The sequence below is a fragment of the Lithobates pipiens genome, unplaced genomic scaffold (assembly GCF_037356315.1).
Source record: "Lithobates pipiens isolate NorthernLeopardFrog02 unplaced genomic scaffold, aLitPip1_a1.2 Scaffold_30, whole genome shotgun sequence".
NCBI classification, from domain to species: domain Eukaryota; kingdom Metazoa; phylum Chordata; class Amphibia; order Anura; family Ranidae; genus Lithobates; species Lithobates pipiens.
Genome location: NW_027507791.1, coordinates 109,746,673 through 109,770,578, shown reverse-complemented (window position 1 = coordinate 109,770,578; position 23,906 = coordinate 109,746,673). Strand labels below are relative to the sequence as shown.

Below are 23,906 nucleotides of genomic sequence, written 5' to 3'. Positions count from 1 at the left end.
GAAAAAAAAAAAAAAAAACAGCTCAGAAGAAGCCGCTGTACTAACTATCTGAAGTTAGTACATCGATCTCCCCTGCTGTTCTATTGTGTTCTGACAGGGGGAATGCCATACCTTCCAACACGTTGAGATGGGAACGAGGGGACGCCTATTAGCAAGAGTATGTAGGCATAAGACACACCCCCTTAAAGGAGACATTAAAAAAAGTATTAGTATTAGTGAAACCCGCAAGTGTTGTTTTTTTTTGTTTTTTTTTTGTTTTTTTTTACTACTACTATTTCTTTATACTGGCTTTTGAAATGTACAAATGCAGCAATTTAGAAATTGGATGAAAGGTTTAGCACTGGGAAACTCTTTTTGAAAGATAAAAAAATGCATTTTATATACAAGTTTATAGATCAGACCAAAATAAGAGACAAATTAGGAGGAAAGAGGGACTTTGTTCCAAATGAGGGACAGTCCCTCGAAATCTAGGACAGTTGGGAGCTATGGGAACTGACCCCCCCCCCCCCCCCCCCCGTGCCAGAACACTCCAGTCAGTAGGACCCTTTTCGGGTCATGTAACTTCGATAGAAGCCACCCGAATGACCGACTTCTGTTGGACCGACTCCATTACACATTGAACCAGCCGATGCTGCCCGAAATTCGGCCCTTGTGTTGGCTTTAGGCATGGATGGACAGATGGCTCATTGAGGAAGTGGTAGTGACACATCTGCCTGTCTCGTAACAACGCCAAGATATGGGCGTATGAGTGAAAGCATTGTTTCCTTTTGAACACCTGGCAAGCAATGGGAAAAGGGATTTTCCAAAGTATTTAACACAATTGAAGCACACATTACCACACCTGTATACAGGCAAGCTGTTAGTGCTTGAAACATACATTGATATATAGATAGATTTTTAATTGCAACATGATCTTCATAATTCTTTTATGTACAGTGCTGAGCAAAATCATGGCACTGGTAGTAATAAAGATGGACATGATGATAGATATATAGACGATAGATAAAGATCAAGAGTACATTTAAAATTGTAACATTATCTTTCAGCCTCCGTTCACACTGAATGCGACTTTGAAATTGTGCTATTGCAAAGCCGCAGGTCAGTGAGATTTCAGGTTCGACTTGCCTGATATCTGTGCGACTTCATGCACAGATGTCTATGCATATCGCGCCGGAAATCGCAATAAAATAGTGCAGAAACCCTTTTCTTTCAATCGGCGCGGCACCGCAAAGTCAGAGTCGTACCGATTTGAACGGTTCCATTGTAACTTGTGATTTGGACGCACCGATTTTTGGATGGCGCTGTGCAAAATCACAGCACTTAATAAAGATGACCATTATAATATTTTTTTAAATGCTTTAAATAAAAACAGCACAAAGAGTAATGCCGTGTACACATGATCGGAATTTTGGTCGGAAAAAGCTCTGATGGTTTTCCCAAGGGGATTACGCTTAAGCTGTCTTGCATACACACGTTCACACCAAATTCCGACCGCCAAGAACACGGTGACGTACAACATGTACGACGGGACTAGAAAAAGGAAGTTCAATAGCCAGTAGCCAATAGCTTCCATCTTGTAGTTGAATCTGAGCATGCGTGAGTTTTTGCGCGTCGGAATTGCATACACGCAAACGCATTTTCCAACCGAAAAATTGAGAACATACTCTAAATCTTTTGCTGGCCGAAATTCGCCCAGCAAAAGTCAGATGGAGCATGCACACGGCCGCATTTTCCGACCAAAAGCTCTCATCGGTCTTTTGCTGGCTGAATTTCCGATCGTGTGTACGCCGTATTATGCTAATGCGCATATCAGTTTGTTGCCGTTAGATGATCCATGAAGTGACCCGTGGTTGGTACTTCTGACCTGCAGCATTTGGCATCTGATCTTTGCTCCTTCCACTGGGAGACGCCTGTAGATGGCACTGATCATCCCTCGGATTGTAGAATGTAATCTCATTTTACCTGGTTTCCAACACAACCTTGGCTGCATCACACGAAAGCCATGCATCAATCTCCGGAAAGGGCTGTGTGGATCGGGGCGTGCAAGTGAAGAGGCTGACCCTTATTATTTAAATCTCAAGCACACTCAGCAGCTGGCTCTGCCTTTGCAGGACAAAGCAGAAAGTGAAAGTTTATTTAATGTATTAATCAGCATATCTGGTCTTCAGGATATTACTCTGTTTATAAATCACCCCGAGTATTCCGCAGAGCATGACTAACTACATGAACAAACACTGATAGCGTCAAGTCCTTCACTCCTAAAGTTGTGACAAGGACATAGAAAACACTAAAAATGTGCAAATAGAAATCTCAGATTTATAGAGCTTTTTCCTCATTGAGTATATATTAATCAGATGATTGCGCTATAAACTTTAAATAGAAAGTCTGCTGTCATTGCAATGTTCGGTAATTACCTACTCTGTCTATGTATTCTATTACGTGTGTAATCATCCAGGGACAAATAACGCCACTAAAGCTTGCACTTCTAGACTCCACATATCCCAATGGAAATCTCCAACACACGCCTCATCACTAACCCCATTGTAGATTCTCTCTGAAAGCCATATACATCACATCCTGAACTGAGTCATTTGTAGCACACAAACTATAAATAAGCAGTCCCGGCAATGCCAATATTTAATGCAACCCTCCTCATCGTCTTACCATGGAGGAACCCGTGAAAAAATGCTCAAGTCTCTGGGAACCCCAGCTAATATGAACCAAATCTACAGCTCATGGTATACTAGTGTGATGGTCAGTGGGAAGGATGCTCCATGCATGGGTAGTCAGTGAGAAGAATGCCCCTTACACTGGTGCCAAGTGGGAAGAATGCTCCCTTCATTGGTGGTGAATGGGAAGAATGCACTTAATATTGGTGGTCAGTGGGAAGAATGCTCCATGCATGGGTAGTCAGTGGCAAGAATGCCCCTTACACTGGTGGTAAGTGGGAAGAATGCTCCTTACATTGGTGGTGAATGGGAAGAATGCTCCTTACATTGGTGGTGAATGGGAAGAATGCACTATATATTGGTGGTCAGTGGAAACAACGCCATTAACACAGGTGGTCAGTGAAGACAATGCCCTTTACATTGGTTGTCAGTGGGAAGAATGCTCCTTACATCAGTGGTCAGTGGGAAGAATGTCCCTTACTCTGAAGGTCAATGGGGATAATGCTCCTTACATTGGTGATGAGTGGGAAGACTGTCCCTTACACTGAAGGTCAGTGGGAAGAATGTCCCTTACTCTGAAGGTCAATGGGGATAATGCTCCTTACATTGGTGGTCAGTGGGAAGAATGCTCCTTACATTTGTGGTCAGTGGAAGAACTCTCTTTACATTGGTGGTCAGGGGGTATTTTCCTTACATTGGTCATCAGTGGGAAGAGTGCTCCTTACATTGGTGGTCAGTGGGAAGAATGCTCCTTACATTTGTGGTCAGTGGAAGAACTCTCTTTACATTGGTGGTCAGGGGGTATTTTCCTTACATTGGTCATCAGTGGGAAGAGTGCTCCTTACATTGGGGATCAATGTGAAGACTGCTCCTTACATTAGTGTCAGTAGGAAGAATTATCTTACTACAGATAATTAAAAGGATGGTTGGTGTCCCGGGTTATTTATCTGAGAGGCAGAAATAATTCACTTCTCAAGGAACCCCTAAAACCACTAGTGAAACCCTAGAATTCCACGGAACCCTAGTTGAAATAGACAGATTTAAAGGGAAGTCATCCATAGAAAGTATTTTCATTGAGAGCTGACAGATCACTGAAAGATCAGTTTAATTTTAGTTGTAGTCTGGAAAATGCATGACAACATTCGATCTATAGGTGATTACTGCTCCCGATAAAAGATCCAGAAATACATTTTTAAATGGTCAGTATCTGGGCTTTGTCCTCATACAGAATGACTTCTACCCCACTCAGCATTTGACCTGTTGAGCAGATATTACAGGCTGGCACGCTGTACAGATCTTCTATTTTGTGGAATACAAAAAGCGCAAAGTACTTATCAATCATCTGTCTCCTAATAACAATGTCACAGAACAAACACATACACATCTACTGTCACAGCCTCTCCGAAACACACTTTTGGATGACATTTGTGTGACAGCAAGTGGCTGTACAAAAAAAAAGACAAAAAAAAGGCACTTACGGGATCCCCTTCTTCTTGCCATTGGTCCCCAGGGCCATCATGAAGATGCTACTGTAGTCGGAGTGATCAGCTGTCCCAGCACTCTGCCTGTATCCCATTCTGGAATGGAGAAGAGCTTGGGGCTGATTACAGGTCTCCACCCCAATACACCTCCCAGAAGCCAGCTATGACAATACCCGTCACATACATGGCAGCCCCCTACTGGAGTGTGATGAGGCTAAGGGGAAGCCGGTGGCTGCAGACCCCCTAACTGTGCCCTGATCCTACACAGGAGAACATTGCATTTCATTTCTCCCTGCTAGTTCTGACAAGTTCAACAGATCTCCAGCATTTCCTTCTCTCTCTTTCACACACACACTCCTCCCACACACACAATGCATCTAGATTAACCCTCAGGTATCATTCATACTCTGACTTTCAGTAGCTAATTTACAGCTAAGATAAGCAGATGGGGCTCATCATAGAAACTAGAGCAAACGTACTGCAACTTCCTGCAGCAACCAACCAACCAACCAACCACAAGCCAGATGACTTAAATGACAATAACAACTGATTCTGATATGGCAGCTTTAAAACACTCATTGCTGCTTATCCCTTTCATGCCTAAGCCTATTTCTGACATTTGTTGAAAATACGTATTATTTGCTAGAAAATGACTTGGAACCCCCAAAAATTATATTTATTTAATTAATTTTATTATATATATATATATATATATATATATATATAATGTATAATATATATATATATATAATGTATAATATATATATATATATATATAATGTATAATATATATATATATATAATGTATAATATATATATATATATATATATATATATTTTTTTTTTTTTGCAGAGACCATAGAGAATAAAATAGCAAACGTTGCAAATTTTTTATGTCACGCGGTATTTGAAATGCAATTTTTTGGGGGGAACAAAAAAAGACACTCATGAAGTAAAAAAATAAAACAGCAAAGTTAGCCCAATTTTTTAGGACAATGTGAAAGATGATATTACACCGAGTAAATAGATACCCAACATGTTGTGCTTTGAAATTGCGCACACTCGTGAAATGGCGACAAACTACAGTAGGTTAAAAACTCCATAGGGAACGCTTTTTTTTTTTTTGTAACATGTTTTTATTGAATATTTTGTTTCATTATACTTGAACAGTGTTTTTAAGTTTCAACTATGTGCTAAAGGCAGTGGTGGCATTTTCTTCTTCAGGACAACCATACAACGGATGACAGAATGTTTATCAAAGTAACACTGAGTGCAAGCGGTTGTCCAGTGTAGATAACTGCATAGGAAATGGCTGCAAGCAAAAGTAATATTCTCCTACAAAAATCAAGGGGTTTGAGTTACTAAAGGAGTTGGGACTATTCATTTGCAAAGCTTAGTAAATAAAGTGAATTTATGTATATTTAAATCACAAGCAAATAAAAAGCTTTATATTTTATATATATATTTTTTTTAAATTTCCCTTGCACATGATTGGGTACTTAAAGTGGTTCTAAAGGCTAAAGCTTTCTTTTACCTTAATGCATTAAGTTAAAAAACAACCTTTTAAGTGCAGCACCCCACCCCACCCCTCCCTAAATACTTACCTAAGCCCAATCTAGGTCCAGCATTGCTGCTCTCTCTTCCTCCTCACTTGTCAATCAAATCCATCCTAATAAATAAGCAGGGGCAGGGCAGAAAAGAGACAGACACTGTGGGGCTCGGGGTGAGCCAGCACGAGTACCCCCCTAGTAAGCCTACTCAAAGGCAGAAGGAGCCAGGGGCGTTGGTGGGAGATCCCAGAAGATGATCAGGGCCGCTCTGTGCAAAATGGTTGCACAGAGCAGGTGAGTAGAACACGTTTGTTTTTGTTTTTTATGATTTTAACCACTTGCTTACAGGGCACTTAAACACCTTCCTGCCCAGACCAATTTTCAGCTTTCGGTGCTCTCACAATTTGAATGACAATTACTCAGTCATGCAACACTGTACCCAAATGAATTTTTTGTCCTTTTTTTCCCACAAATAGAGCTTTCTTTTGGTGGTATTTGATCACCTCTGGGGTTTTTATTTTTTGCGCTATAAATGAAAAAAGACCGAAAATTTTGAAAAAAAACGCATATTTCTTTGTTTCTGTGACAGAATTATGCAAATTATTAATTTTTCTTCATAAATTTTGGTCACAATTTATACTGCTACATGTCTTTGGTAAAAATAACCCAAATTAGTGGATATTATTTGGTCTTTGTGAAAGTTAGAGAGTCTACAAGCTGTGGTGCGAATCGCACAAAATTGATCACATCTGATGTACTGGTGGCCTATCTCGCTTCTTGTGACCCGAACAAGTCAGGAAAGTACAAATACCCCCCAAATGACCCCTTTTTGGAAAGTAGACATTCCAAGGTATTTAGTAAGAGGTATAGTGAGCTTTTTGATGTTGTCATTTTTTTCCCACAATTCTTTGCAAAATTAAGATTTTTCATTTTTTTTTTTTTTCTCCACAAAATTGTCATTGTAATAGGTTATTTCTCTCACGTGGCATGTGTATACCACAAATGACACCCCCCAAAAAATTCTGCTACTCCTCCTGAGTATTACAATACCACATGTGTGGGACTTTTTCACAGCCTGGCCACATAGAGAGGCCCAACATGCAGGTAGCGCCATCATGTGTTCTAGGAACATAAGTTACACATCTAACTTGTTGACTATTTATTACACTTTTGAAGCACCAGGACAATGACACGTGACACTGATGACAGATGGCACTGATACGTGGCAATGATGACAGGTGGCACTGATGACAGATGGCACTAATATGTGGCACTGATGACAGATGGCACTAATATGTGGCACTGATGACGCGTGGCACTTATACGTGGCACTGATGACACGTGGCACTAATACGTGGCACTGATGACACGTGGCACTGAAACGTGGCACCGATGACAGATGGCACTAATACGTGGCACTAATATGTGCCACCGATGACAGATGGCACTAATACATGGCACCGATGACGCGTGACACTGATGACAGATGGCACTGATAAGTGGCATTGATGACACGTGACACTGACAACAGATGGCACGTGACACTGACAGGTGGCACTGATGACAAATTGCACTGATACGTGGCACTGATGACAGATGGCACTATGTGGCACTGATGACACGTGGCACTGACGGCAGGTGGCACTGACGGCAGGTGGCACTGGGGGCAGGTGGCACTGGGGGCAGGTGGCACTGGGGGCAGGTGGCACTGACGGCAGGTGGCACTGGGGTGGATGGCACTGGGGGCAGGTAGCACTGGGGTGGATGGCACTGGGGGCAGGTAGCACTGGGGTGGATGGCACTGGGGGCAGGTAGCACTGGGGTGGATGGCACTAGGGGCAGGTAGCACTGGGGTGGATGGCACTAGGGGCAGGTAGCACTGGGGTGGATGGCACTGGGGGCAGGTAGCACTGGGGTGGATGGCACTGGGGGCAGGTAACACTGGGGTGGATGGCACTGGGGCAGATAGCACTGCTGGGGGCGGATGGCACTGCTGGGGGCGGATGGCACTGCTGGGGGCGGATGGCACTTTTTATTTCATTTTTTTAATTTTTTTTTTTCCAGAATCAGAACGGCTGCCGCTGCAGCCGTTCATCTCTCCCCTCTCGCACTGTCTGTGCGAGGAAGGAGAGCGGCGCTGCGAGATGATCTCATATGTTTACATATGAGATCATCTCCCATTGGACACGCCGATCACGCTGTAAACGGCCGCTGTGATTGGCCGTTTACAGCGATCTGTGTTTGCCTGTCCCCGGGGGACACGGCGAACACAGAACTTCCGCGATGCGCGCCCGCGGCGGCGCGCATTGCGGAAGTAAACATCAGGCCGTCCAGGGACGACCGCCCGAACGAACGCGCCTGCTCTACGGCCGTAATTCGGCTATAGGGCGGGCGCGAGGAGGTTAATATTACTTTAAATAGACATTTTCTAATATTTAAGTAAATAAAACCCAATGCACACATGGGCCTGTAAATGCATACATGCAATGATACCTTAGTAGTCTATTCCTGTTCACCTGGGAGTTTTATGTGCTCCCTTCTACCTGCACGTTTTTGTTCCTCTTACTGCAATTTCAGGGAGAGGGGCAACCCCTTATAATGGATACAGAAGGTGCGCCGGGAACACAGCAACAATTGTTTTCTGTGTGTCCTTACAGTGACTAGTGTTAAAACACAGTGGTAAAACACTGGTCACCACAGGTAGTACGAAATTCAGCCATTAACTTTCCAGTATCTATCAAACATTGAAATATTTGGGAGTGTATTTTTTATTTTTTTTAAACACCCTAGAGAATAAAATGGCAGTCGTTGCAATACTTTCTGTCACACCGTATTTGCGCAGCCGTCTCACAAGCGCACTTTTTTTTTTTTTGAAAAAAAGAACGTTTATTGAGCATACAAAATACATAGGATAACAGTAACACATATGGGGTGCAACATACACCAAATATACGGATATAAAACAGCTGCTAACAATACCACAGGCTGAAAAACACAAGGAGGGGGGGGTTCTTTGTTTACAGATTGCACGTTACATAAAAAACAGGGGGCAATATAGTGTGTTCAGATATGGGGGGAAAAGAGGAACTCAGAGGTTGGGAATCATATGCCGAGCCATAATACATTCTACTCAAAGTAATTTGCAGAGAGGAGCAGGAAATCATTATTATGAGGGCGGGGAGCCCAACTACAACCACGGTGACAGCTAGACTCGCCGGGCCGAACCCGGATAGGTGTAAAGAGGCGTACAGACCACAGACTACATTAGTCGGTACATGTATCTGAATCCCCCATCCATTTATCCCACAGCTTGGCAAACTTGCTCGGGCAGCCTCTATGCATATACAGCAGTTTTTTATAGGGGAGAGTGGCATTGACAGCCGCCTTCCATTGTCGGGCGGTGGGGGGCGCAGAGCGCAACCAGGTGCGGGCTATCTGCAGTCTGGCTAGGTATAGGGTCTCCTGTAGAAAAACAGTCGGGATCCTTGCCTCCTCGGATACGAGGAGAATCCCCAGCAAACATTGGCGGGGGCATAGCGTCAGAGGGGAGCCCATTTGGTCATGAAGGAAGTCAACAATTTGCTTCCAGTAAACCTGCAACTCAGGACAGGACCAAAGGAGATGGTAGAACGTGGCCTGAGGATCACCACATTTAGGACATGCTGGATCATAGCCAGGTCTAAACTTGGACAGCCGCCCAGGGGTCAGGTATGACCTATGTAGCATGTAGAGGTGTGTAAGTCTGTCAGAAAGTTTCGGGGAGACCAGCTTAGGGGTGTCAAGTGCAGTTTCCCAGTCCGCGTCCTCGATAACCCCCACGTCGGCCTCCCATCTAGCCTTAAGTCGGTAGGCGCGGGCAGTCGCCCCAGGCGTGAGCAGGTTGGTGTAAAAAAAAGAAATCAGTTTCTTAGGGTCATCACCTAGCACGGCTGTTGCTATCGGAGGTGTTTCAAGCCTGGGGATATGGGAGCCAAACTGAGAGCTAAGGGCATGGCGGAGTTGAAGATACCTAAAAAACATTCTATTAGGGAGGTTGAAGTCAGTTCTGAGGGCCTGGAAGGGTCTGACAGAGCCATTGGTAATAACCTGGGACAGAAAGATAACGCCCCCGGCTAGCCACACAGAGCGGTCGGGGATCGTAGAGAGTTCGGGAAGTAGGGGATTGTCCCAAAGGGGGGTGTGGGAGTGAAACCTAGGGGCCCCAGTAATGGACGTGGCCTGCTGCCAAATCAAACAGTGGTGGGACAACATGTCTCTCATCGGGACGGAAGGTCCCCCGGAGCCACGCATAAGGAGACGGAGCGGGTGTACAACCAGAGTGTAGTGCGGGGAGCATACCAGTGAGGCATAGCGATCTTTGTCAATCTGATTGAAATAGTAGAAATGGGACAGTTGAGCGGCCAGATAATAATAGTGCAGGTCTGGTAGGGCGGTGCCGCCCAGGTGGGTAGGACATTTCAGAACACTCCATGAGAGCTTGTGTCGAGACGAACCCCAAACAAACGTGTTTAAGATGGCCTCCAAGGATTTGAAGGTTCTGAGAGGGATGCGCAGGGGAGCATGCCAAAACACATAGAGCAGCTTGGGGAGGAGAATCATTTTGACCAAGTTTACACGGCCCATCACCCCAAGGGGGAGACGGGACCAAATCTGGGTTTTTTGCTTGAGCAGGGTGAATAAGGGTTCCACATTTAAAAGGGTGTAGTCAGTCAGCAATCGTGAACATTGCACTCCCAAATATTTCACCTGACTTGCCCTGACCAAGGGCATTGCCATAGGGAACGCTTTTAAACAGGATAGTTACACAGGAGGTCTTTTGCTAGAATTATCGCTCATTACTCTGACAATCGCGGCGATACGTCGCATGTGTAAGTTGATCACCGTTTCTTAGCTGCGCGAGCTCACAGAGACAGGGGTGCTTTAAAAAAAAAAAAAAATCGTATTTTATTTATTAACCGAAAAAAGATCTGCTGACTGGATTGTTCTGACAACTGTCCCAGATTTCAAGGGACTGTCCCTCATTTGGAACAGAGTCCCTCTGTCCCTCTTTCCTTCTCATTTAAACTTGTATATAAAATGCACGTTTTATCTTTCAAGTGTTTCCCAGTGCTAAACCTTTCATTTCTAAATTGCTGCATTTGTAAATTTCAGAAGCCAGTATAAGGCTGGATTCACACCTTTGCATTTTAATGCTTTTTGCATTTTGCAGATTTGCACAACAGAACATGTTCCATAGGAAACCATGGTTGATGGACTGCAGTGCAAATCTGAAAAATGCAAAAAGCACTAAAAATGCATAGGTGTGTATCAGGTCTAAAGGAATAATAGTGGTAAAAAAAAAAAAAAGCACTTGTGGGTTTAACTAACATTTTTTTCTGTATGTCTCCTTTAAGGGGCCGTGACAGGGGGCGTGTCTTATGTCTACATACTCTTGATAATAGGTGTCCCTCGTCCGTATCTCAAAGAGTTGGAAGGTATGGCATTCCCCCTGTCAGAACACAATAGAACAGCAGGGGAGATCGCTGTACTAATGTTGGATAGTTAGTACAGTGGCTCCTCCTGAGCTGTTTTTCAGCCCTGCTGCGTTGAACGAAAAAAAAACTACTGCTGTGTACTAGGCGTAAGGCCTGGTTCACACCTATGCATTTTTTAGTGCGTTTTCAGTTTTGCAGAAAAACACTACAGTCCATATAACATAGTTTCCTATGGATGTAGCTCACATCTGTGCAGTTTATGGAAAGGGCCAGGGACTTTTTTCTAGTTTCATAGATTATAATGGATGAAAAGCATATATTGAAAAACACAAAATGCACCTGCAATATGCAAACTGCAACCTGCAAAGGTGTGAATCAGGCTAAGTTCACCTTTGTTCACCTCTTTTTTATTTTTTATTTTTTTTAAGCCTATTTCTGACATTTGTTGCTTTTGAGTTAAAATCCGTATTTTTTGCTTGAAAATTATTTAGAACTCCCAAAAATGATATGTATTTTTTAAGCAGAGACCCTAGAGAATAAAATGGCTATCATTGCAAATTTTTTATGTCACGCGGTATTTGCGCAGTGGTCTTTCAAACACAATGTTTTTGGGAAAAAAGACACTTTCATGAATAATTTAAAAAAAAAGCAAAAAAAAAAACAGCAAAGTTAGTTGCTTAAAAAAAAATCATGGTTTTTAGGTTAGAGTTACAGAGAAGGTCTTTTGCTAGAATTATTGCTCTCACTCTGACGATCACGGCGATACCTCGCATGTGTGTTTTGAACACTGTTTACATTTGCGGGCACAACTTACGTATGCGTTTTCTTTGCTGTGCGAGCTCCCAGAAACGGGGGGTGGTTTAAAAAAAAAAAATTCTTATTTATTTTATTCGATTTTTTTTTTAACTTTGTCCATTAAAAAAAAAAAAAAAAAAATCTGATCACTGTAAACATCCCTTGTGACAGTAATAGGTGGTAACAGGTACTCTTTATGGCGGGATCGGGGTCTAAAAGACCCCAAATCCCTCCTTTGCACTTGAAAGTATTCAGATCGCCAAAAATCTGCGTTTCTGAATACTGTCATTTTTATTTTTAAATTGGCACCATTGGCAGCCGAGTAGACCGGAAGTGATATTGTGACGTCACTTCCAGAATTTTACATTGGAGACCCAATCAGAGCCAAATCCAGCTTTGTATGGGTCTCAGCTTAAGCAGGGGACACTGAAAATGACGGCTCGGGTCTCCTGGTTGGGATGGGAGGGCTGGGAAGAGTGGGGTAAGGATTTTAGCCGCATCAGTTATTACTAAAAAGCCAACCGCTGGCTCTAAAAAAATGGTACTGGGGTGATACCTGCAGCTGCAGGCACCACCCCGGTATAACCCCTTCAAGCCATGAATGCATATTTGCGCACGGTTGGCGTTAAGGGGTTATGTATTACCCCTAGGTTCACATCTATGTGTTTTTTAGTTTGTTATGCAGTTTGTAGAAATGCACTACAGTCCATTTAACATGGTTTTCTTATGTACACGTTCATCTATGCGTTTTTCATCTGGTGCGTTTTTGGAAAGGGTCATGGACTTTTTTCCCCGCAGCAGATTGTATTTTGCATGTAACAGACTACAATGGTTTTTAGATGCGTTTTTATTTTTTTTCATAACAAACTGTGTATAGCTGGTTGTTAAGGAGCAGGCCACCACGTCCTTAACAACCAGTGAGTCAACCAGCTGTCAGCAGGGTTGCTCGCTGACAGCTGAATGTAAAAACAAGAATTGCCAGTGTTCTGTCATAACAGCCAACTACGAATTTGCTGTTTTGACACAACACTGGTGCGTATACACTACGGTACACGATATATTAAGAGCGGACATTGTTAGTCTGCCCACTAGTAACCAACAACATGGTCGTTTCCAAGGCGGGGACAACTTTTCCCTCCTTAGCCGGTGTTTAGTCAAAACAGCCAACTCGACGAAATCTACATTTCTTGATCATACATCACGGGACATAGGAGCTTCATTACATAGTGGGTTATATAGGCACCTCTGGTGATTGGACACTGGTTAACCCCCAATTAAGGAGAATTCCTCCCCTATACAACCCCTCCCATATGGGAGGCACCTCAGTTTTTTCGCCAGTGTCTAAGGTGGTTGGTTACGTAAAACATGTGCTATGAAGAAAGCTCTGTGCAGGTCCCTGCGGGGGTCTAAGGGCTATGATAACCGGATCCATATCTCGGGACGATATTTGACTCCCAAGATGATATGGTACCCGGGCCTCGTCATCCGAAGAAACAAGGTTTTGCCTGTAAGTCCTCTCCTGTTGGAAGACTGGGCTCTGGGAAAACCAGACTTGGTGTACTATTTACATAGTGGCACGAAAGTTTCTGGCAGAGTCTTTTACAAGGTCCAGGTAAGAGGTTCCTCTGAGAAGGAACCCAAAAAATCCTGAAGGTTGGCACAACTCTGCCCGCCGTGATGGGTGAAGGCTGGAATCTGTCTGTTTTCAGCAATTCCTGCGGCGGGGACAGGTAAGAGAAGTTAATCCTATATAAATCATATATTATGGATTTCTTCATGTGAGTAGTTGTATGTCTTACCTGGTTTCCACCACTAGAGGGAGTAAGAGCAGCCTGATGCATACTTACATGCCTTTCAGATACACACGCTCAGTGAAGCCTGTTTTTTTCACATGGCTCACGTCTTCCGCTGCAGACTCTGCCACAACAGAGGTAAGAGAGGGGTCCCACGTAGTCTAGGGGTCCCACACGGCTCCGTAGGTGATCCTCTCCCCCCTTGGACGACCGGCAGTCCTTGCGCACGCGCGCTAAGTGTGCTCCCATACTAATGGAAGGGGGGGTGTGGTTGCGTGCCGTGCACGCCAGCGTGCACGCCGATTTACTGCGCAGGCACCAAAGTGGCAATTTTAAAAAGCCCAGAACGCCAGGGGGCTGTAAGTGGAAGACACAGGAGCTGTGGGCAGTAAGCATCCTAAGGGATTGGATCCAGGCAAACCTAAGACACCTACTGCGCAGGCGCCAAAGCGGCAATTTTAAAAAGCCCAGAACGCCAGGGGGCTGTAAGTGGAAGACACAGGAGCTGTGGGCAGTAAGCATCCTAAGGGATTGGATCCAGGCAAACCTAAGACACCTACTCAGCATCAGGTTGTGCAGTTTAAGCATATATATTTATTGTGAGACTTGGAGCACAACAGTGATTGCACTTTTGTACTAGTACCTCTGCTTTGTAGCTTAGGACTATGTCTCCTCGTAAGAGGGTCTCAGGGGGAGGTAACAAGGGCACTGGTAAATCACCGCCTAGGTCTAGGGGTCCTAAAAATGCCTGTAGATTACCATCCCCCCCTGCAAGACTGGAGCCAGCCTCACAGGATGAGTCAGTGCCCCTGTCAGGTTTTGCAGCCTCTCCTAATGTTTCAGCCCCAGTGTATGTCACTGAAGACTCCCTTAAGGCTACATTGGAGGGTTTTGAAGGGAGAATCATGAATTTTATTTCAGGTTCCCTAAAGGATAGCAGAAAAGGGGGTAGATCCCCTCCCTCTGCTGAGATTCCTCTTTCAGATGACACCTCTGACAATGAGGAGAGATCCCTATCATGGGATAGGGATCAAGAGCAGACGGATGAGTCAGAGGAAGAGGAGAGAGTCCCCTCCTCCCAGGCACTCAGAAAACAGGTTCAATATTATACTGAGTTGCTGCGTACCACTTTCAGAATGCCTGCTGCTGAGGCCACTACATCCTCTGTTTCTTCCCTGGGGGTCAGGAGAATCCCACAGACTGCCTTTTCCTTTCCAATTCACCCCTTAATGGATAAATTGTTTTATGAGGATTGGGGACATCCCGATAAACTGTTTGCTCCTCCTAAAAGGTTTTCTATGCTTTATCCTCTGGAGGAAAGTTTCACCAAGAAATGGGGGGTCCCATCTGTCGATGCGGCTGTTTCTTCTGTGAATAGAAACCTGACCTGTCCTTTGGATAATGCTCAGGTATTTAAGGATCCAACTGATAAGAAGCTGGAAACGTTATTGAAAGTCTCCTTTTCCATGGCTGGCGCTGTAGTGCAGCCTACAGTTATACTATGGGGTTGTGTCAGTTTCTCAAGGAACAGGTTAAGCAGATGCTTGGCCTTCTTCCCAGTGAGGAAGTGGAGAGTTATGCAGAAATTCCTCAAATTCTGTGTTTTATGATTGATGCGATTTTGGATTCGGTCCAACAAGCATCTCGTTTGTCTCTCCTGTTGGTACACATGCGAAGGGCCCTATGGCTAAAAAATTGGGCAGCTGAGCTATCATGTAAGAAGTATTTGATTGGGTTCCCATTTAAGGGGGGGAACGCTTATTTGGGGAGGAATTAGATAAATTCGTCCAAAAGATTACAGGGGGTAAAACTACTCTCTTTCCAATCAAAAAGAACAAACGTCCATCATTTAGGCATTCTCTTTCTCCCGGAGCATCAAGCTCTAAGCAGTGGCGACGGCCTTCCCAACCTCCCTCTACAGGAAAGGCCCAAGGTCGAGCCCAGGGGCAGAAAAAGACTTGGGGGCGAAAGCCTGCCAAGTAGAGCCCAAAAACATCCTTGTGAAGGGGCGCCCCCACTCGGCCGAGTGGGGGGAAGGCTCCTGCAGTTTGCAGAAGCCTGGCCGGAAGAGATTTGGGACAAGTGGGTAACCTCCTCGATATCTCTGGGCTACAAGATAGAGTTTCAGGAGATTCCACCTTCTCACTTCCTAAGGTCAGGGATCCCCAAGGATCCAGTAAAGCGAAAACTGCTACTTCTGGCCTTAGATCACTTACTATCCCAGGGGGTGATAGTGGAAGTGGACCCAAAAGAACAGGGTTCAGGCTTTTACTCAAATCTCTTCACCGTTCCAAAGCCAAATGGAGTTGTCAGACCCATCTTGGATCTGAAGGATCTGAACCAGTTTTTGCGCATCCGGTCTTTCCGAATGCAGCCAATAAGTTCTGTGGTCTCCTCCCTGCAAGGGGGAAAGTTAAGGCATCGATAGATATCAAGGATGCATATCTTCGTGTGCCAATTTTTTCCACACACCAAAAGTATCTAAGGTTCGCGGTAGATCAGCGGCATTTTCAATTTGTGGCCTTGCCGTTCGGTCTCGCTACGGCTCCTCGAGTCTTCACAAAGATTCTAGACCCTCTCTTGGCAAACCTAAGAGCTCAGGGTATAACCGTGATGGCTTATCTAAACGATTTACTTCTCATAGAGAAAACAGTAGCGCTCTTGAACCACACTGTTACCAGAACGTTAGAACACCTGGAACGCCTAGGTTGGATTATAAACCTAGAAAAGTCGTCCCTACAGCCTGCTACCAGGTTGGAGTATCTGGGCATGGTCATCGACACCGCTCAGGGCGGGGTGTTTCTACCAAGGCCAAAGGCCATGGCTATAGGGGATCTGGTGCGGCTAATTCTGGGCAGAAGATCTACACCCATTCGGTTGTGTATGAGACTGTTAGGGAAAATGGTCGCCTCCTTCGAGGCTGTTCCGTTCACCCAGTTTCACTCAAGGCCTTTGCAAAGATGCATCCTTGCAGCTTGGAACAGGAAGCTCCAGGCCTTGGACCTTCCTATGTGTCTATCCCCAGGGACACGCAAGAGTCTAGTTTGGTGGTTACAGACCAAGAATCTGCTGAAAGGCAAAACTTTTCCTCCTCTTCCATGGAAGATTATAACTACAGATGCCAGCCTGACAAGCTGGGGAGCAGTGTTGGGGGAGACGTGCTTGCAGGGGAAATGGTCTGCGACCGAGAAGCTATTGCCCATAAATGTTTTGGAAATCCGGGCAGTTTATATGGCTCTCAGAAACTGGTCTTACAGACTATAGGGTCTCCCTGTTCGAGTTCAGTCCGACAATGCCACAGCTGTGGCATATATAAATCACCAGGGTGGCACCAGGAGTCTGGTTGCACAAAGAGAGGTGAATCGCATACTTGCTTGGGCAGAAAGGCATGTTCCATGCCTTTTCTGCAGTCTTCATTCCAGGAGTGGAAAATTGGCAAGCAGACTTTCTAAGCCGCCAACAGTTATGCCCAGGAGAATGGGCTCACCCCGACATATTTCGGAACATATGTCACAAGTGGGGCACTCCGGACGTAGATCTGTTTACATCCAGATTCAACAGGAAACTGGACAAATTTGTGTCAAGGACAAGAGATGTACTTGCTCAGGGGTCAGATGCTCTGACAGTTCCCTGGGATCAGTACAATTTAATTTATGCCTTCCCACCATTCCCGCTTCTGTCACGGTTCCTGGGAAGAGTCAAGAGGGAAACAAAGTCGGTCCTTTTGGTAGCCTCGGCTTGGCCTAGGCGACCTTGTTACACAGAGATCTTGAAGTTGGCAGTAGGCAGGCCGTGGATCCTCCCTCTCCGGCCAGATCTACTCTCGCAGGGTCCAATTTACCATCCTGCTTTACACAGTCTGAGTTTAATGGTTTGGCTGCTGAGACCCACATTCTAAGAGATTGTGGACTTTCTGAGCCAGTCCTTTCTACTCTAGTCAATGCCAGAAAGCCGGCCTCCAGGCTTATTTTACTACAAGATCTGGAAGGCATATGTTTCCTGGTGTGAACCCAGGGGATGGCATCCTAGAAAGTATGTCATTAGCAGGATCTAAAAGGCGCCCAGGGGAAGAAAATACAATTCGGGGAATCAGTATATATCTGCAGACCTGGCCAGTTCCCTTTACAAAGATGGTGCTAGATAACTCTGTGCATGTGTGGAACACTGCATCCTATATAAATGATGAGGTGCACTCATATGGCTGCTGTTGATGACGTCAGCGCGACGAAACCGGTAGACATGGCTATAGAGAAGTGGCCTCTTTTGAATACACTGCAGCAGCTGGCAGTGTGAGGATTTCTTATAGTGAATCTTGCTCTGATAAGATGTGAGTAGTTTTCTGTTTTCAATAAACCTTTCTTAAAGACATACTACACTATGGATTCTCCTCCTTTTTACATGTAACGTTTAAATGAGAATCTAAACTGTGAATTCCCAGGGAGATGCCAGAGAGCGACACAAGGCGGAAGGCTGTTTTCCCCCAGTAGGGGTAAAGATCTGGTGAGTGCAATATAATTCATTTTCACCAAAGCGCACCGGGGATTTTCTTTGGATATTTGAATGAGGCACCATTTGGATTATGAACTGTTTAATATATTACAAAGAACTTGTCGGCATTTTATGTTTATAGGATAATAATATTACATTTATTTATTTATTTCAGTATTTTTCACTAGGTGTATATTACCACATTTTTTTTTTTTAATGTTTCACAACCTTTTTTGGTATGGATGTATAACTGTTTAACCAATTGCACGGATTAGGAATAATTTTATTAATAAATAGAGTTCCACACATTGACACACATTTTATTTAAGGGTATAGCACCTATTCGACCTGATTTTTTTTCACATGCTAATAAGCCCCACCCGTTTTCGGGGGGGTACACCAAGTAGAGGCAGCTCGTACCCCAAAACATCTTGAGACATTTAAGAATTTTTCAGTAGTATCACAATTTTATATGTAATTTCACTTTTTTCCAAACACCGATTCGGGGCTGTTTAATCATCACTATTATATATACACATATATAATTTTTTCAGCAGGAGGTCCCTGCAAAAGGGCATGGACACTAATATCTTAACAATTTGTATAACAACGATAGCAATTTTATAGTGCTAACAAGTTGAGGATTAGTGGCAATAAATATATTAATTTAAAGGTATAGCGCCAATTCTACCCGATTCCTTTTTCACATTAGCAGAATCTTGGCTTTCCTCCAGTCATACCTAGAAATGAATTTGGCCGTAAGCACTATCAAGGTGCAGATTTCGGCCTTGTCAGTGTTTTTCCAGAAGTCACTTTCATCACATTCCCTTGTGTGGGCTTTCATCCAGGGGGCTATGAGGTTAAGGCCGCCAGTCAAACCTCCGGTATGCCCATGGGATCTGAATTTGGTTCTCTCGGCATTGCAGGGGCAACCATTTGAACCTTTGCATCAGGCTTCATTAGTTCTTTTGACTAAAAAATTGGTTTTCTTGATAGCCATATCCTCGGCTAGAAGAGTGTCAGAACAAGCAGCTCTCTCGAGCAAGGAACCTTATCTAATTATTCATAAGGACCGGATAGTAATGAGTCCTAATAGGTCCTTTCTGCCTAAGGTGGTTTCAGGATTCCATTTGAATCAAGACGTAATCCTACCATCCTTTTTTCCGGATCCACAGTCCGCAGAAGAAAAGTCTTTGCACACTTTAGATGTGGTAAGGGCAATCAGTATCTATCTTCAGGCAACTGCTCAGATAAGAAAAACTGATTGCTTATTTATTTTGCCGGAAAGGCCCTAGGAAGGGCCAGGTGGCATCAAAATCCACTCTCTCAAGGTGGATTAGACAGGTTATTTTTCAGGCCTATAGTGTAAAGGGGAAGAGTCCTCCTTTTCAAGTGAAAGAGCACTCTACTAGGGCTGTAAGTGCTTCTTGGGCAGTGCATCACCAGGCCTCCCTGGCTCAGATCTGTAAGGCTGCAACTTGGTCATTAGTCCACACATTCACCAGATTCTATCAGGTGGATGTCAGAGGGCAAGAGGATATCGCCTTTTGGCGCAGTGTACTGCAGGCTGCAGTTTAGATCCTCTGGTCCATGGCGGTCCACGGCGGTCCACGGCGATGTACGATCAAGAAAATAGGATTTTATATACAGCTTACCTGTAAAATCCTTTTCTTGAGATTACATCACGGGACACAGAGCTCCCGCCCTTCTTGGGTTTTACGTGGTTTCTTATTGCTTTGCTACAAAACTGAGGTGCCTCCCATATGGGAGGGGTTATATAGGGGAGGAATTCTCCTTAATTGGGGGTTAGCCAGTGTCCAATCACCAGAGGCGCCTATATAACCCACTATGTAATGAAGCTCCTGTGTCCCGTGATGTACTCTCAAGAAAAGGATTTTACAGGTAAGCTGTATATAAAAATCCTATTTTACTGTTGCTGGAGAGTAACCAGAAGTGATGTGGTTGGAGATTTCGACGAGTTGGCTATTTTGACAGAACAGCAGCAATGAAACATTGGGGAAAAAACAGTGTGGCGCCCCCCCCAATCCATACCAGGCCGTTCAAGCCTGGCATGGATTTTGAGGGGAACCCCATGCCAATTTTTTTTTTTTAAATGGCGGGAGGTCCCCCCCTCCACAAAACAATACCAGGCCCTTATGCAAGCATGCAGCCCAGCAGGTCAGGAAAGGGAAGGGATGAGCAAGCTCCCCCCTCCCCTCCTGAACCATACCAGGCGATAAGCCCTCAACATGGGGGGGTGCTTTGGGGCAGAAGGGGAGCGGGGCGCAAGCCAAGCTTTTTTTTTTCTTCAGATGGGCGGTGGCAGCAGGTGTCTTGATTGATGATGGGTCTACACAAATCTTTGCCTTCAACAGTAATCCAATTTAAGAAAAACAAAATGAGATATATATATATATATATATATATATATATATATATATATTGTATAGTGCTACCACTCACCAGATGTATTGATCTTAAATAATATGTTTTATAACATGTATATATTGATGAGGAAAGTATGTATAGTATCTATCATGCTACCTATGTCATTTGAATATTTCATCAATGAGCCTATGTTCTTTTTATTTGAGGAATTGTTTATTCAAGACTAAGGCCACGTCTTTCTAAAAATTGCTGCCGTGTTTAAATAAACATGTGAGCTGACGTGTGTTGTCTGGTGGAATCAGTTAACAGATATTGTTGCTGGAGTAGATATTTTTGTTATTTCAAGGACACCACCTGGCTAAATGTATGCTTATGCAAGCTTAAAAGAAATGTCCAATCTCATACCATGAGTTAATAATCAATAACCAATGATGATGTTTTTTTCTCTATTAAAACTGTCATTATGTCTCTGAAATTAGTGCAACAATGTAACACTTGGGCTATCATGACAGTCTGTATCACTCTCAGTCATGTGAATTTAAAGTTGTAGTAAAGCCCGCTTTGTGATTTTTACCTCCAGGTAAGCCTATAGTAAGGCTTGTCTGTAGGTAAAATGAATATCTCCTAAACATGCACCATTTAGGAGATATTCACCCTGCATGTAGCCAGTGACATCACTGACGCATATGCTCTGAAGGTCCAGCATTCCTTGCCAGAACTTCAGAGCTTTGTGTCTGAACCGAGGTATCATGCGCGGGAGTGACGTTAGCAAGACTTCGGCCAATAACATAGCCAGAGCTTGCAAACCCAGACAAAGACAGGGGGAACATTGACAGCGCTGGAGGGCTTTGTTCCAAGGGCAGTATTTCATAATGTGCTAGTACACTATGCCATTGCCTTGCAATGTTTTTTTCCTTTTTGTTTTATTGAAAATCCGCGGTTTATAACTGCTTTAAGGGCTCATGGACATGGGTGCCTGGGTCAATACAACGTACAACTCAGGCATATTTCCCCACCCAGGAGCAGGGTTGCCAACCTCCCACAGCATTTTTTTACTGGCAAAACATGGAAAATTTACTGGCAGAGCACATTTTTTACTGGCAACCTGAGAAATTAAAGAACTGAGAAAACCAACACAATGAATATTTTAACAGTATAAACATAATATGGAAACACTGACAATACCTATAACAAAGTAATTTGCTTGATTTACACTTAAAAAAGTAAACACAGCATGAAATGATCAGCCCCTGATATTTACTGGCAGTTGTAGAAAAAGAAAATCACAGATTTTTACAAACTGTCAGTAAATTTACTGGCCGTTGGCAACCCTGCCCAGGAGCCACATGTGCTGTATACAGCCACCTATAGAAATCAATGGCTGTAGGCATGCCATTACTTGCGTTACCACAAGCGTATTAATGTACACCCCTTTATACAGACAGTTTAAGTCCAAGTTCGTACATCTGCATGCAATGCAATAGCATACCTCCCAACTTTGTGAAATGGAAACGAGGGACACCTATTAGCAAAAGTATGTAGGCATAAGACACACCCCTTGCCACTTAAGGGAGAATTATACAAAAAAAATGATTAGTTAGCCAGTTGCCGAACAGACACCACAGTCATACTGCGGAAAGGTGGCTCGGCTGTGCGAAATGCTGTACTGATACGGCGGTTCATGCACTAGCTTTCGCGGGCACTGTGTGCCACTGGAGCTTGTCCACGGGTCTGGTGGACTCGATGTCCGCCAGCCACCTGCGATCGCGGTGAAGAGAGGCAGAACGGGGATCTGCCTATGTAAACAATGTGGATCCCCATTTTGACAGAGGAGGAGAGAGAGAGATTATCTGCTCATAGTGATCAGGAACAGTGATCCATCTCTACTCCCAGTCAGTCCGTCCCCCCGACAGAAAGCAAATTACTACAATAGAATTACAATAGAAATTTACATTCAAGCAGTATCCAAGTAACTATATCAGTGGCGGCCCATCCGCCACTTATACAGGGCACTGGATGCATGGGTGACATGGGTGACAATAGCGAATGAATATTCCCTATTGTAACACTGATTCTCCTCCCAGCCAACCAGCAAGCGGGTCGTGAGTCCCATTTCCCGATTGGTCGAAAGGAGAAGCAATCTTATTTGCCAAAGGGGAGGAGGAAGGAGGAGACACACGGTCGGAAGAAACCGACCTACCCACCAGCCGCCACAATGGCTCACCTGCAGCAGCTCAGCCATCCAGCACTCCCTGACTCGGACAGGGGAGGGGAGGGACGGGGAGGGACAAGGAGGGGAGAACGGAGTCATCCCAAGCATGACTTTTGGGGGGGAATGTTCCTGTTCCCTGCACTCATGTCCGTCTCTAGGGGGAGGGGAGCGTGGGTTTACCACATCATCCCTTGAATCCGGGACACATATTAATTACCCAGGTTCTGAGGTTGATTTAGTGCAGATAAGGCACCAAGTGAGTTTAATTACCACCTTAATCAGCCACAGAAACCCGTGTAATTAATGTGTGTCCTGGATTAAAGGGATGATGTGGCAACCCTACCCACACCACCCCCCTGGATTATCAAGCACCAGCCGTCGCTGATCTATATTCTTCAGGTTAGCAGCATTTAATTGTTTGTTAATTGAGACATTTTGTTTGTTTCATGCGGCCTGGTTCACACATGCATGCTTAGGCTCCATGCACACTGAAGCTCAAAAAAGCTTTTTCTGAACACCAGATTGCTGGCAGAAAACGCTGGTTGAAAAACGTGCTTTTAACAGCGTTTTGTACTATCGTTTATGAATGTTAATTAGCGTTAGCGTTTATGGGCGTTTTCAATAAAAATACACAGAGGACACTCCAAAAATCCCACAGTGCATTACAAACTCCCACAATGCATTGAAAAAATAGATTGCCAAACACTAATTAACGCGTGTTTATGAGCGTTTATAAGCATTTATGAGTGTTTATCAGCGTTTGCCGTTTTTTGGCGGTCAAAAACTGCACTTTGAACGCCAATTTCTGCCGTTCAGAAAAAAGCCCATAAACTCCACTGCTCATTAAAGCTAAAAGATGTCCATGTCTTCATGGACACATAGGCTAACATGGAGTGGAGTTTATGGGCTTTTAAAAAAAACGCCCAAACTCCAATAAACTGCAGTTTATGAGCTCCAGTGTGCATGGAGCCTAAAGTGTACATGTGTTTGGTGGGTCGTGTTTGCCAGTGTGTGTTTGCGCACCTGCACAATTGTCACATTCGGATCAGAGGTCAT

The 23,906-nt window shown here is 44.3% G+C and overlaps 1 protein-coding gene across 3 annotated transcripts in view; it reads right to left on the bottom strand.

Moving 5' to 3' along the window:
* The window catches only part of RASGRP1 (RAS guanyl releasing protein 1), a 144,777-nt gene that overhangs the window by 88,786 nt on the left and 32,085 nt on the right, over window positions 1–23,906 (bottom strand). For 2 of the 3 annotated variants that reach the window (XM_077464752.1, XM_077464755.1), the window contains exon 1: window positions 4,148–4,515. The exons of the other annotated variant lie outside the window; for it this stretch is intronic. In XM_077464752.1, coding sequence (XP_077320878.1) covers window positions 4,148–4,245 — 98 coding nt within the window. In that variant the 5' untranslated portion in view covers window positions 4,246–4,515. Of the gene's footprint in view, window positions 1–4,147; window positions 4,516–23,906 lie in introns of those variants that run through there. 3 annotated transcript variants of the gene reach the window in all.